At 43.5% G+C, this 14,662-nt stretch overlaps 1 protein-coding gene across 2 annotated transcripts in view; it reads right to left on the bottom strand.

The window, feature by feature from the left end:
• Positions 1 to 2,231: 2,231 nt before the first annotated feature.
• Positions 2,232 to 14,662, bottom strand: part of LOC119219626 (prolyl endopeptidase-like) — a 36,349-nt gene continuing 23,918 nt past the window's right edge. The window contains exons 1-15 of one of the 2 annotated variants that reach the window (XM_037474923.2): positions 10,791 to 11,501; positions 9,841 to 9,915; positions 9,623 to 9,756; positions 9,368 to 9,498; positions 9,084 to 9,293; positions 8,833 to 8,954; positions 7,832 to 7,937; positions 7,049 to 7,240; positions 6,259 to 6,456; positions 5,695 to 5,798; positions 5,329 to 5,465; positions 4,932 to 5,026; positions 4,306 to 4,437; positions 3,163 to 3,319; positions 2,232 to 2,646 (exon numbers count right to left, since the gene is read on the bottom strand). In XM_037474923.2, coding sequence (XP_037330820.2) covers positions 2,352 to 2,646; positions 3,163 to 3,319; positions 4,306 to 4,437; positions 4,932 to 5,026; positions 5,329 to 5,465; positions 5,695 to 5,798; positions 6,259 to 6,456; positions 7,049 to 7,240; positions 7,832 to 7,937; positions 8,833 to 8,954; positions 9,084 to 9,293; positions 9,368 to 9,498; positions 9,623 to 9,756; positions 9,841 to 9,915; positions 10,791 to 10,832 — 2,130 coding nt within the window. In that variant the 5' untranslated portion in view covers positions 10,833 to 11,501 and the 3' untranslated portion in view covers positions 2,232 to 2,351. Of the gene's footprint in view, positions 2,647 to 3,162; positions 3,320 to 4,305; positions 4,438 to 4,931; positions 5,027 to 5,328; positions 5,466 to 5,694; positions 5,799 to 6,258; positions 6,457 to 7,048; positions 7,241 to 7,831; positions 7,938 to 8,832; positions 8,955 to 9,083; positions 9,294 to 9,367; positions 9,499 to 9,622; positions 9,757 to 9,840; positions 9,916 to 10,790; positions 11,502 to 14,662 lie in introns of those variants that run through there. The other variant, XM_062558490.1, reaches the window with a different exon arrangement.

The raw sequence follows: 14,662 nt of genomic DNA, 5'->3' as shown, positions 1-14,662 counted from the left end.
CATTCTGTTCTATTTGGGAAATTGAATTTAAACAATTTAAAAGCTACTCTTAAATGAAGCCATTGGCTGCTATCTCCATAATGTAAATGATGACATTTTAAGGGCCTTGACACTTGACTCTTGCCTGCTGGGGGGTCATGAGCCATCTTGCAGCTGCACGCATGCCAAACGAACCGAACTAATCAGCCGCTCCCAGGCCCCCGCTCCCTCGTGGTAGAATATTATGGATGCCGTTAGTTTAAGTGTGATGTCTTAGTATGCAAACAACATCTCCTACAGTAACACCTCAGTGGTCTTTGAGTTGGTATTTTAACACGCTCGTCACGGTTTGAGCGTAAATCTTTCATTAGATTTGCCTGTTTATTCACTGTAAATGAGACTGGGCCCGGGATTAAACAAAATCTTGTTTCAAAATGCAAAATATAGACAGCTGTACTGGGAAAAATAACACTTTTTTTTCTATATATAGACCACGCTCACTGTGTTTAAGGCCTTTAAATAACTTCATCAGGTGGTAGATTTCCTTTTAGTCAAACTCAACACCAAAAGGGCCAATACCAACCTTTTAAAATGTATTACTTACAGCAGCCTCGAAGCGTACTACTGTTCGATAGCTCAACCTGAACCCCCCCACACATAATTCACTGATTAAAAAGCTACAGGGGCCAAGTCAGATGGATTTATGGAGCCTTAACGTGTATTTAATTCTCTCCTCCGCCAATAAGGGGTGGAGCCCTGTCTTGGCTTTAAACTTAAAAAGAAATATTGTATGCTACTGCAAGAATCTGAACCTCTAGTGCTAATCAATAGTCAGTGTCATGGGAAAAATCTGTTAGATTTCCCTTTGGGTCTCGGAACGGGTAGTTGGTAAACTAATAACTCCCGGTGCTCCACAAACCAGTCCCTTTGATCTACTTTATCACTTGGATATACGACTATAAGGCCTTCATAATAAAATAAACTATACAAGTAGTCAAGGCAAAGAACAAATAAGTTCAGAGAAGGACCAGGAAGACTCACCTCTGGCAGGGATTCCCAGCTGTGTGAGGAGCGTCGTCCTCGTCCTCCGTCCATCCCTCGCTCCCTCGGCTCCGCGTGAAGATTAAAGCGAGCCGCATGAAAGGGGAGAGGAGTCCACCTCTAAGCTGGTGTGAAGGGGAAACTTCCCCAGCACAAAAGTTCTGCTCTTTCCCGGAGCTCAAATCGGCTTTGAGGAATTAATCCCTGCATTATGGGGGGAGCGGAGTAAACAAACGGGGGACAGGATGGGGACCTGCGAGTGTGAGACGGTGGGGCTTTTGTAGGTAAAAGCTTGTGTTCCACCAGAGAAAAGGAGCTGTAAAGAAAGTGTGTGTGTGTGTGTGAGAGAGAGGGGAGGGGGGGGTGGAGGGGGGGTGAGGGGAATGAAGCAGTAAACGCCTGCCGAGTCCTCCGGGACGGAGCAGCACTCTTAAACCTCTCTCTCTCCGTCTCTCATATGTCCAGCTTATTACTGGCTTTGTCTTTTCCCGGCTTCATTCAACCACTTTGCCCCCGTGGCACAGAGTCATTGTCTGAAAATCCCCCCATCCCATCTCTCCCCTGAGAGGGTACTTAGATAAAGCCCGGGGTTGAGTCTGACGACATCAGAACTTTCCACTGAGCGGAGATTAAACTCTGAGTGACCGAATGGACGGCTTCTCTCCGCCTGTGATTGGCTGCCAGCGTCAACGTGGTTCTCCTTTTTTTTTTTTGACAGTTTGAACGCCCGTCCATCCCGAGACTCCCTGTAAGTGCACTTTCAGTCTCCTTCCGCCTCAGCGTGTCAACCATATTTCTGCCGTCTATAATCAGTCCAGCTCCTGCCTTTAAGGGAGTTACACCCACCTCTCTCCCCCTTCAGTGCTGCCCAGGCCCACGGCTTCTTAGAACAGCCCTCATTGTTGTGTTCCACTAGCGTTGCTTGATACACACTCATCCTACTTGTCTCAAAGTTACAGCAGATGGACCATAAAAAGGATTCGGCAGCAGAGTGCGTCTGCAACCTGACACCAGCTTTGACCTTGAGATGTTTGGGACGCTTTGTGGTCCCATACTGCCCCCTGCTGAACAAAATGAAAACTGCAACCAAGACAAATGACAGATTTGAAAAGTGGTATAAAAAAAGTCAATGGATTTGAATTTAGGTTGTTTTCAATTCGATGATACTTCTACTTTCATTACCGATAATTATATGAATAACAATTCAGAGCTAATCCAAACTACTTTATTGTAACACATTAGACAAAAGTTGTTTCAAAAGAAGAGTTAGTATCTACGATTTATTCTACGAAAATTAAAATAAATCAATCATACTCGACACTATGATCTTTTCAATTGATCCAGCTGAGCCCAAGTGTCTCTGCGATGAAGGAGAAGATGTGCGTGTCCTCCAGGATGGCCTTGGAGGTGGGTTTGCCTGCACCGTGCCCACTGCGGGTGTCCACCCTGACCAGCAGAGGCTGCCGCTGCACGGGGCTGCGGCCCACTCCGTGCTGCAGGGCGGCGCAGTACTTGAGGGTGTGGAGGGGCACCACGCGATCATCGTGATCCGCCGTCAGAAGCAGCATGGCAGGGTAGGGGGGGCCCGAGTAAGGCGGCTGCGGCACGTTATGCAGGGGGGAATACCTGGAGGGAGGACGAGGGAACACATTCAGATGCGTTGCCACCCCGGTTCAGACTTTGGTTGCATAATGAACAATTATCACGTGAGACTTCACCAAAATGCCATCTTAAAATTGTGCTGCAATCTGAGCAGAAAAAGTGCAATTTGCCACATGTGGGACCGTATTGCTTCATAAGTCACACACTTTATAGAATCCTTCATTAAACTGATTAAATGTTTTAGCTGATCTCGTCAAAAAGCAAGATGTAGAATTTTTAGACTCACGGTCCAGATAAATTATAATCAATTAACATTTAATATTTTTCCCTTACCATTACAATTTATTGCTTCTTTTATAAACTAATATTTGCATATTTGTTTTTATGTGTAGCATGATGGGGGGGGGGGGCTACAACTACTTTTCCATATGCTATCCTGCATTGTATTTCTACAATAAAATTAGAATCTAATAATCTTTTCCCACTCAGAGACTGAAGTACAGCGTGCTCCAGGAACGTGTTGCGTCTGTGTTTTCATACTTGAGGAGCCACTCAAACTGCTCTGGGTCGTCAGAACAGCCGTAGTCGGTGGTCCAGGCGTGGCCGATGGTGAATTTGTGGAACTTGAGCATATCCATCACCCCCACTTCTGCCACAGCACAGCCGAACAGGTCCGGACGCTGGTTCACGCATGCCGCTGTGCATTTTAAATTTGTGTTACAGATTTACTCATTAAATCACATGCTGTGTAGTGGATACATTTATTGAAAGTAAGCAGCCAACTAGAGTTAAATGAATTATTAATCAGGGCAAAGAAGGTACATAAAGAACACATTGTGATCAATGCGGTGGACCAGTGCTCTTAGTTTATTTAGGATATGTAAAGTAAATGTATTTGTAAGAGCCACATTTGCCTTAACAAGATGTGTTTATTGTTTTTTATGAAAATGTGTCACGGCTCCTTTAAGTTACGTAGCTGATGACGTCATAGCTTCATCAGTGGAGCTATACAGTTTTTTGACCGTTGTGCCATGTCGAGCACTGAATGTTCATTGTATGCAAGTAAAACTTTATAAAACAAAGTTGCTGCCTACTTTCATTACGCGTCAAGCTCACGGCCCAAAACACGGACTGTTAAAGGTAGTGGTAATATCGATCCACGAAGACGGAATTAAGATTGCCGCTACAGTATTGTTAGCAGCATTGAGAATTAAAATGGGGCAAAGCCATATCCCCCCCCCCCATACCACAGCCTGACCTTGCACCACCCTCGGATTTTACTTTTTGTTAATTGAACTGGTGGATCTTACAATAAGCAATGATTCTGTCACTCTAGCACAACGTGTACAAGCTTTCTTTTGTTTGTGCAGGATAAATACGCCCCGAGAAAAAACATTTTACTCAGTACTGTCCCCATAGATCCATAAAGATCTTAAAAAGCTTAAAGATAAAACTTGCTATAGTGCAACAATAATTGTATTGTTTTTTTGTTTCATTGTAAAAGCCCCCTAAAATCTAAAATCATTCTGTAAAGAGAAGACTTTTAAAACCTATAAAGCCTGATTTCTCTGCTTTGCACAGCCCAGCTACACACAACACCTGATGGCTTGCGTTGCGTAATAACCCATTTACTTCCTTTTCCTCCACACTGAATGCATGAGGCCCGGTGGACCCCGGACTCACCCACGAGCAGGCCGCCGTTGGAGGCGCCGTTGATAGCGATGCGGGCGGCTGTGGTGAACTTCTGCTGCACCAAGTACTCTGCTGCACCCTGGAAGTCATCGAAGCAGTTCTGCTTGTTCCCCAGCGTGCCAGCTGCAAAACGCACAAAGTAATCAGCACAACTTGTGTGAATACAGAATCAGACTCTACAAAAGTTACGTTTTTTATTTGAAGCCCTGTCAATGCCATCTATTTTTGATAGAAATAAATAAGCTGAAGTTGAGGTGAGGTAATATGTAGAATTTTATAGTGAAACTAATATTGATACAAAAAGAAGGGCTGTGGAGGGCACAGGAAGCCTTCATTGTCCCTGAAATGTAGATGAGAACAACACCCGATGTCGTGTGTATTGTTTCTCATTGTGAGGATAGCTGCAGTAAATTTTATATTTCCGGAAGATTGTCCTCTTTAATGTATATTGTGCTATTAACTATCGGATAGCATACAGTTCATGGTTTGCATTCATACAGCGATGAAGAAAAAAAAATACACTCTTTGTCCCAACAGGGCACACAATCACACAATGTATATTGTTAAAAAGTGTGGACAGTAATGTCTCTCTGAGCCCATTCCTTGGATGCGTGTACCTTTGTACCAGGTGAGCCCGTACTCTCCACCCCCTCTGATGTTGGCCACGGCCAGGATGCCCCCCAGGTGTCTCACAAACAGCAGGTAAGCAACACTGGCCACAGGCAGAAAGGAAGCAATAGAAGTAACAACCAATGTTACAGCAGCGTAAGTTATGTTGAAGCTTTGCAATGAGGATGTATGTAGTGAAGTAGGATGGCGTCCGATCCAGGAGAGAAAGAGGACTTTGGAATCGGTAAGTGACATTACGGTCATTTGGTGCTTTCAGTCGGTTACAAATACACATCCGTTCAATACCTCAAAAAATGTCCCCACGCGCAACACAAAAGGGGACAAGACAGCAGAGAGGTTCATTAGCTAGTGTTCATTTGTGTGGAGGGTTCCCAGTGAGCTTACTTGTAGTATGGTTGTATGGAAGCCTCAAAGCCCCCATAGCCATAAAGGAAGACGGGGTGAGAGGAATCCTTCTTGAGGCCCTTGGCGTGAACTAAGAACATGGGGATCTTGGTTCCATCTTTACTTGGATAAAAGACCTAAACATGCATGAGAAAAGATAGATGAAGTCAAACATCAAACACACACACACACTTTATGTCGTCTAACAAGAGCTGCGACCATTTAGCACTTCCTCAGCCACATACGATTGTGGGAAATCTGAATTGTGATTTAAATATGCAATGAAACTACAAGAAAAACCTGTGAGAGGACAAACAAAGAGTTACTGGGAAGTATGGGGAAGTAAAAAACAAAATGGCGGGTGACCTGGTTAATCTCGTACTCTTCTTGCTTGATGCCTTTCAACTCCACCTCCCTGAACACGCTGGGCTGTGGGTTGGACTCCCTCAAATCACAGTGGTAAATGATACCTGGCAACCACAGGAGAGAGGTTACTGCATGTTTAACCCATAGCATGGCCATAGGTCAATAACTCACAGCAATTAGATGACATGATCAATGTTTCTGACATTTTATGTAATATGAGTATTGGAACTAGTAGAGGTTAACGTTGCAGTAGCTAAACATACATCTCATCTCTCAAGATAAATACATTTTTAGGGACTCATTTTTAAGCTTCCAGCTTCTTAAATGTGAGAATGTTATGTTAGCAGACTGAATATACTTTTTTTTAATTACTTTTTGTTGAAAAGGCAATTTCCTATCAATCAACAATCAAAATCATTAATCACCCCCTAATTAACTGTATGCATTGATGCGAATTGTTTTAGTAGTGCTTTATCATGAGGGAAGCTTCCTGACTACTACATTAATTCTAATTTTTCTAATGTAAGGCAACTAAAACTCATCCGTGAGCTTGAGAAGAGTCACCAGGTGTCGTGAAGGAGGTGAATTTGTAGAATAGCTCAGAGTGCGCCTTCTTGCAGCTCACGCCGGCCACTGTGCCGACATCCAGCGGCAGGTCCCTGACCACGCGGCCCGTGGACAGCTCACACAGCTGCAGGATGTCCTTCACGTCGTGGACGTAGTTGACCACCAGGTGGTGCTGGTTCACACAGGACACAAAGCCTGCAGAAGGATAAGAAAAGGAAGTGATAGAAAGTATACACTATTTCATAGGGAATCTGCCTTGTGTTATTAAAAAGCCTGTATCCAAGGGAACGGTGTAAGTGGTGTCGGTTTATAAACACCAAATAGGGGACTTAAAGCGGTTTCATAGTTTGCACATACATACTTTCAGCGGACGCTTGAGGCAGTCCCTGTCAGGTACCGTCAATCAAGTGAGTCACAACAACCAAACAATGCAGACAAAGTGCATGTAAGCCAAGTTTCACTTTTTGAGTAGACACTCCTTTGACAAACATCTATGACCACATGCACAGAACTTCCCAATTGCTGTGGTTGGACTTTTATCGAAGTACGTATTAGTACATATATTCTCCGAAAAGGTGTTTTGCAACATTTTTCAAGCGGAATTGTGGAACCATGGCTTTGCGTAGAAGCCCTTTACGCATTTCCGAAGCTTGCGGGCTTTTCGGAAGTTCTAACACAAACGGCTTGCCGCGGCTGTCATGGCAACTGAGGTCCGTTGTACAAGTTGTTCAGGCTTAAACACGTAGGTCTTCTGCTATAACCTATAGACGCTTCCTCTCAGTCTCACCCAGGACGTCCTTATCGTGCTGTGGAATGAGGGTAGTCCAGTTGTTCCGGTCTGGTTTCTGGATGTCGATGTTGATCACAGAGTACCGAGGAGCATCCAGGTTGGAGCGGAATGTGAAAACAGTTCCCTCATTGGTGACGTACGAGTACTGGGCATCAAAGTTGTCTACGAGTTTGACCCATGGCAGGAGACCTGGAGCAGACCATGAATAAAAGTACAGCAAAAAAAACAATAATTGATTAGAAAAGATGGATCATGGTCCTCTCATCTCCATCATTGAAGTTGCAGTAAATTAAACCCTTAGCACAGCCCAAATCACACAGTCTATCTGAAGGGTAATGGCTTGTAAACACAGACAACGCACTTTCTCAGGAGGCCAACACTCAAAAGAGTCCACTTTCCTTTGCGTGTGAAGGATCTTTTTTTTTTTCTTCAAACTAGAAATCCGTTTGAGGAGTGAATTTCTAAATCTCCACATCCGTGTGCCGTAACCAGTGAGTCACTGGCCACGCATATTTTGTGGCCTGAAGCAGTGGAGGAAGTCTTTTAAATCAGCACTCTTGAAAAGCTTGTGTGCTTTTCTAAAAATCCATGTTGAATTTGGGAAAACGTTTTAATGCTAATAAACATAGTATGTGGTGCTAATACTTTATGAGATATAAAGTGACCCAAAATTGACAGGTATATTTTATTTTAATGGTGCAGCTCTGTTCTAACTAAACATTTAGAATTCTGGACGTGTAAAAAAAAAAAAAGTAGGTGAATGGTTTTGGGTTCACAGACCTGTGATGCCATCGGGGAGCTGCTGAAGGTCACAGTACCACAGCTGGTTGACGGGTTCACAGCCCTCAGTGATGGACAGGACAGCGTACCTGCCGTCATCTGATATCTAGAAAGGGGAAGCAAAGTAAGACAAAGACGCTGGAACGTTTTTGCTGTGACAACTTTTTACTTGTGCACACCGTAAAGTCTACCTCCAGTTAGAGCGCAATTTCTTAAGTTTTTTCTGATTTTCTTATCTGTAAAATACTTACTTCCATTACAAGTACAAAATGAACTTATAACATACGGACTGAGGTGTGTGTGGTTTTCAATGACTGCTTTCCTCTTGTGTTCAAACGCAGTATAGTCACAGATGAGTTCAAGGCCAAACTAATGTCATTTGAATGATATTTCTAGAATTAGACACCAGTAGTGCCCGTGTAAGATTGTGTCTGACTCGGCTCAGTCACACATCCAAACAACACAGGAACGTTGTCGTTTCCCAAAGAAAATCCAGAAACATAACATTACACAAACACATTTGGCCTCAGTCCATATCTCTTGCATTTTAAAGACAACATTTTCACGGCAGTCAAAAACAAGTTAGGTATTACAGTAGAGATGAGCAGCGTCAAACATGACAAAATGACTAGTGAAAATGACCACAAAGGGCCTTAGATACCACACACACACACACACACACACACACACACACACACACACACACACACACACACACACACACACACACACATCTGACTCCGTAATGCCCCAGTTCATTTGTGTCCTTGACCCTATTTGTTTTCCATTGATAGAGAAGTTTAGTGCACATCTTAAATGGTTTTAAGCTGCTCTTTGTGGTCTTCGAAAGCTTTACAAATGCAGTCCGGATAGATTAAGTTATTTTAATCTAATATGAATGCATTTCTGGGGTTTTAGTACGTTTACTTAAGGAAACACTCTGCGTAGCTTTGCCATCGTGGTCGTGAATGGGTGATTATTATTATAAAAGACGGACTTACGGTTACTGAGCTGTGCCACTTGGGATGTTCAGGGAACTCTGCAACCAGAATGTCTTCTGACTGTTTGGTGCCGATGACGTGGTAGAAGAGCTTCTGATTGATGTTGCAGGTGGTCTCTGTGCCTTTAGTGAAATCAGAACAGGGTTAAGCCCTGAATGCATTTGTACTAGGCCTGTAGGAAAGGTGTTGTCGCGTGGATGGAGTGTGCAGTCGTGGGAATGGGGGGGGGGGGGGGGGGGGATCTTGCTTACCGTCACTTTTGCCTTCCTGGCGCGGGTAGCAGTTGTAAAAGATGCCCTTGGCATCGTGAGTCCAGGCCAAGCAGCTGAACTTCACCCTCTCCAGCACATCGGGCAGCGGAGTCAGATCATCGGCCTTCATGAAACTCACCGTCACCCAGTCGGAACCGCTGCTGCTCAGACCGTACGCAAAGTACTCGCACTCCTCCGAGAGACGGCCCACTGGGTGTGAAGAGAGAGAATGAGGAGTGCTTCAGCACTGACATCTTCACTCACTCACTCACTGTTTGACTCACTCTGCAGAGCCACTGTGCCATCTTCAGAGAGTTTATTGGGGTCAAAGAACACCGTGGCAGCTCCATCCAGAGAGTCCTGCACGTAGAGCACCTGTTGGTTCTGGAGACCTTGGTTGTGGAAGTAGAAGTACCTGGAGATTAAAAAACAGGGAATGACACAACAGCATGGTCTCTTTCATTTCTTGTTCATTCAGACCTGCAGTTTAAGTTTTTTTCCAGCTGTGCAGTGACTACTCTTTTAATTTAAACCAGTACCTCTTCCCTCTTTTGTAGGGGCAGCTGTACTTGGGATAGTCATAGAGCTCGGTGAGACGCTGATGGAACTGAGGCCGAACGGCACAATTCTCCAGGTACGGCATGGTCAGTTTGTTCTGCTCCTCAACAAAGGCCTGAGACACAAAAGGGGCGCGATGAGCCACGCGAGTTTTTGATAAAGACACAGCTTCAGCTTCCTGCCAGAGATCAATACATACTATTGTTTCTGCATCATCCGGGTCCTCCAGCCACTTGTAGGGATCGCAGATCTTCGTCCCATGGTAGTCATCCACCTATAAAATGGACAAGAAGAAGCACACACTAAACAGCAGGGTTCAAGCCGCTGCATTCGAACTGGACTTTGGTGGACAGAGAGGATTCTCTTGTCTTGAATGGTCATTCACTCAATAAAAGCTATGTTCTTTGGGACTTAAACAGTCTGTCCACTGTCTAGTTGGCGTTGTGAATTGATGGGGCGGGCAAACAGCATTGCACTCTTTAAATACTGGGACACTGGTGTGACGGCCTCAAGCGCTGCAGAACGGTGTGCCGGGTCAAACTGGAACGTTTGGGTCAGATGTGACAAAAACATAAAATGATTGAAACTTTTGACTGAGGCAAGGATTTCAAAGATTGTTTTTTGGTTTTCCTATTATTCTCAAAAAAGCCTTTGAACCACCATGTCTGCAGATTAAAAATAAAAAAACCTACGACGGTCAAACTAACCATCAGAATGAAAAACGACGTAATGTGCCGTGGGGACTTGTTCTTTTTAAGGCCTTATCAATGCAACTAATGCTGTTTGGAGGTAGCTCCTGGCTAAAGCCCTGCTACATCATACAAAGTAAAAACACATTAGCACAGAACAGCGGCCATTAGGAAACCAAAAGTAAAGCTACTTGAGCTACGACACGCCACAGTGGAGCTGACCCAAAGACCCCTTCGTTCACACATTTAGTGACTTTCGGACTTTGACCCATTAGTCACGAGAAGTCAAAGCGAAAGACAATTTGGAGAAAAAAAAAAGTGAACAATTCTTCTCATGGTTCGGTTTTTTCTCTCCTTTCTAACGCTGCGCCCGCCTCCCTCTCCCTGCTCTCGCTTTTTCTTCCTCTTCATCACTTGACGGAACTCCGTGGGACAGAGACAACGCGACTCGGGCACTGACCGTGGTCTCGTCTCTCCGGGCATCCGGGTACTTCATCGCCATGACGGGGTCGTTCTGTGTGTGTGTGTGGGGGGGGGGGGTTCTACACTATTTTTGAATTGTTTGAAACGCAGCGTCACCACCGAGTCAATGGAGGATTGTAGTGAAAGTGAAACAGTTGTATTTTTGTGCTCGTGGCTTGTGCACGCCCTCTTTACCGGAAATGATGTGTCACCGGAGGCGAGCCGTAGCCGTAGCACGTGTGCACGCGCATTCGTTATTTGAGTATCATTTGCGCAATTCATAACATCCCCCGGCCAAGAGAGAGAGAATTAATACGGGAAATATTTTTCGTTTTCCATGGGGAGGCAAAAGCCACGTCCTTTGATGTAAAAACGAATAACATCTTTAAAAAAAATGTATTGAGAAAGTAAAATGTGGAAAGGGCCCAGGAGGCCTCAGTGCACAAAGCGCCGCAGTCTTGAACTGAACAAAGAAAAGGGGATGTGCTTTTATCAGGTTTGCATGCAAGCACCAGTGACAGAACAGGAGCAGGGGGGGAAGTCGTACTATATTTACCAAAAAAAAAGCTTGTGGTGATGAGGCATCATCACTTTGAGTTTGCCAGTAAAATGAGATAATCTATTTACTGTAACTCAATCAACAGTCTTTCTCATGACTTGGTAGGGTTTAGGCAGCATGTTCTATTCATGTTTCATTCATCAAGAAAATGTTTGTAAAAAAAGTGACAAATGGCCATCACACTTTTCCAAAACTGTCGTTTTACAGATATATATATATATATATATATATATATATATATATATATATATATATATATATAGATATTTCATTGACATTGATGTAAAGCAAAGAGAAGCAGTATATCTTCACGTTTGACAAAGAGGTAGTCAAAAATAATCATCTCACAACCATCTACTCATATACCATGTACTCATTTCTGATGAATATTAAAATGACTATTTTAAGTGTTGTCATATTCCAACACAATTAGGGCCCTTGTGTTTCCTGGATTTACTGGCAGGGAGACAAAATAACACTATGAACTGTGTCCCTGAGTTGCGGAACATCAACAGTTTTCAGTGCCAAGACAAAGAAACTCTTGATGGCATTTCCATGTCATTGTTGTGCTGCTGTGTCACGTTGCCACACCTGAATGTCAAACCACTGAAAATAATTCCCCAACATCGATTTACCAGTAGAAGTAAATAGCTTTTGTCTCACAATACGAACATGAACCCATGTCTGTCCAACACTGACCCGTGGATGGATTACTGATTCTCCCTGGCCCGGGCACGTGCCCCCCATGGTACCGCCCTGCCTCCTGCATGTGTCCCTCAAAGAGACACTTCCCAACCATAAAAAGACTAAAATAACCAGAAGGAAAACATAGAACAACTCAGTGACACACAAAAATACCTCAAAGCAGACTAAGAAGGGAGGCAAGTCCACATTTGACATCTACAAAGAAATGCAAACAACAAAAGGACCACAAAGACACACAAACCAACTACACTTAGTCACAAAAGAACAATACTATTTTCAAACTGTCTGCGCATTGTCTCATGATCTGTTTACGACTTTGACTGAGACTATTTGTTGTGTCATGAACAGGTTTGAAGGCAGAACTACAAGTTGAGACTGTTTGCACCGCGGCTTAACTTCCCCCGCGATGGAAGGACGCACCGTAACAGAGAGAAAGAACAAAAACAGAGTTTCAGACAAGTAATCTGTCTAATCCATAAAGCTGTAAAAATGACCAGGATGGAAAGGAGGGGAAAGATGGAGGACGGGGAGTTAGAAAGAGGGCTAATTTCAAACTAATTTAGCTAAGGTGATTAAGTGAGACTGGCTTGATGAGAAAATAAGCTTTTAGAAGGCCCCTGACCTTGTGTCTGTGTATTTACCTCTCAGACTCAGGGATATTGCAACACCATATCAAAGGAGTATCTCGACACTTTATGCAGAGAAAATACAACTTATTTTTAAAGGGAAAATAATATTAGATCACCTTATTACGAATTCATTTACATCTTTAAAAGCAAAGAAGCATTATTCTTCACGAATAATAAGATAATGCATGTTACATGCTCAGGAGTTTAGACTTTAAAACACTGATCAATAATATAATGAAAACAAACCACACCCAATGCATGCTATGATAAGTTGTGATCCCATTTTCTAATGTGATTTTCAACCCGTTTACTTATTTCTGACCCGCTGAGGTTGATTGAAGAACCTCCACCACTCTGTGCCACATCTAATAGTGCAAATGCTAAAAGTTCATGTTGTGTGATTTGACGTTATCTTAATATTGATTAATTGTGCTCGCTTATAGCCATCATTGCTTTGATGATTGCCTTACAACTGTATAGCAACAAGTGCTTTAATTAACAGTAAAGTCAGCAGAGGATCCCTAATCTTTCGGGCCACTGGGGATTGAAAGTGGACCGGGCCGAGCCACGTGCAGATGGGCTGTTATGGAAGCAGAGGCAGCCTGAGCCTTGCATAGGACTGCCGGGCCCGTGTGGTGGCTGGCTTTGACCTGCATGGCGTGCTGTACAGATGGGCCATAATTGGCTGGAAGGACCCAGGTAGTTTGCCAATCTGCAAAGACAGAGAGATTAGATTAGCCATGTCAGATTACAGCAGAGCCGAGTCAGACGGTGTCATCGGACTGTTATGCAGCTCCAGACTCACCCACTGAGAGAGAGGGGAGGAAGGGGGAGGAGGGTTTGGGGGCTGAGCCGTTGGTACGTACGACAGGAAACTATGGATGGTGGTGACTAAAGTGTGTGAATAAAGGTGTGTTCCAGAGTAAATCTAAAAACTCAAGTAAATAATAAAAACAAGTGTGCCAAGGAGTGAGAGGAAATCACATGAGGAAAAAGGAGATTTCATATTTTATGTAGACAACATTGTAAAAATGACACACATAAGTAGCAGTTATGTATATATGTGTATACACACACACACACACACACACACACACACACTGCATGTAAACACACACACAAGTGATCACCCCCTGCCCCTTAACAGATGGTTCCAAGTGCAGCCACTGAAAGAGATAATCCGTTATTATTCTGAATATTTTGATTATAACCCTGGTTGTCATTTCAAAATCATACACAAATCACCAGCTAACCTCAGTTTGATCCAGGGCTTACTGCTGCTCTAAGGCTAATATCTTTGGCTCAGGGCACAATGCCTTATTTTAATATAACCGAGAGTGCTATTCCATAAGCTTCTCATTTTAGAAATTGACAATGTTCAGATTTGTTTTATTTAGAGAGCATAATAAAAGGGCTTGCGGGAGATTTGAAGGAAGGTGTCTGGCTTGTGCTGCTACTTTAGAGGTTGGACTTAACCCACTGATGCACAAAATGAAGATATTTTCTTCCCAAATACACACATTCATCTCCTGAATACATACATTTATCTCTTCACTAAATTCTGCTCTCCATTTAACGCTGAATGAAATCAGATCATCTCAATGATATTGAGGTGTGTGCAATTTATTTTTGAGGAACAATGAAGATTATTTTCTCTATCAAAGTGGACATCCCCTACCCCCTTTGTATTTTAATTAAATACATAAGCAGTGCAGACTAAACTTAAATTAGTGAAGAAAAAAAAAATCAATAAAGACGGTGGTGGAAGTTGCGGCCTGATGCCAAGTATTGATCTGTGGTTAATGTTTTTGTTCCGCGGTGCGCTTGACGCCCCAGGGACAATAAAAGACCAGTGAGATTAAGACAATTAGGGGGTTGATTGTTATCCAAAAGACGAGAAGAAGAAGATGAAGATTAAATACGGGGATTTAGGTCAAAGTGGTGATGTCCAGAAGAAGGAAGGAGGAGGGGGGCGGG

This window comes from Pungitius pungitius, chromosome 17 (assembly GCF_949316345.1).
Source record: "Pungitius pungitius chromosome 17, fPunPun2.1, whole genome shotgun sequence".
In the NCBI taxonomy this organism is placed as follows: domain Eukaryota; kingdom Metazoa; phylum Chordata; class Actinopteri; order Perciformes; family Gasterosteidae; genus Pungitius; species Pungitius pungitius.
This window is presented reverse-complemented; position numbering and strand designations above follow the sequence as displayed.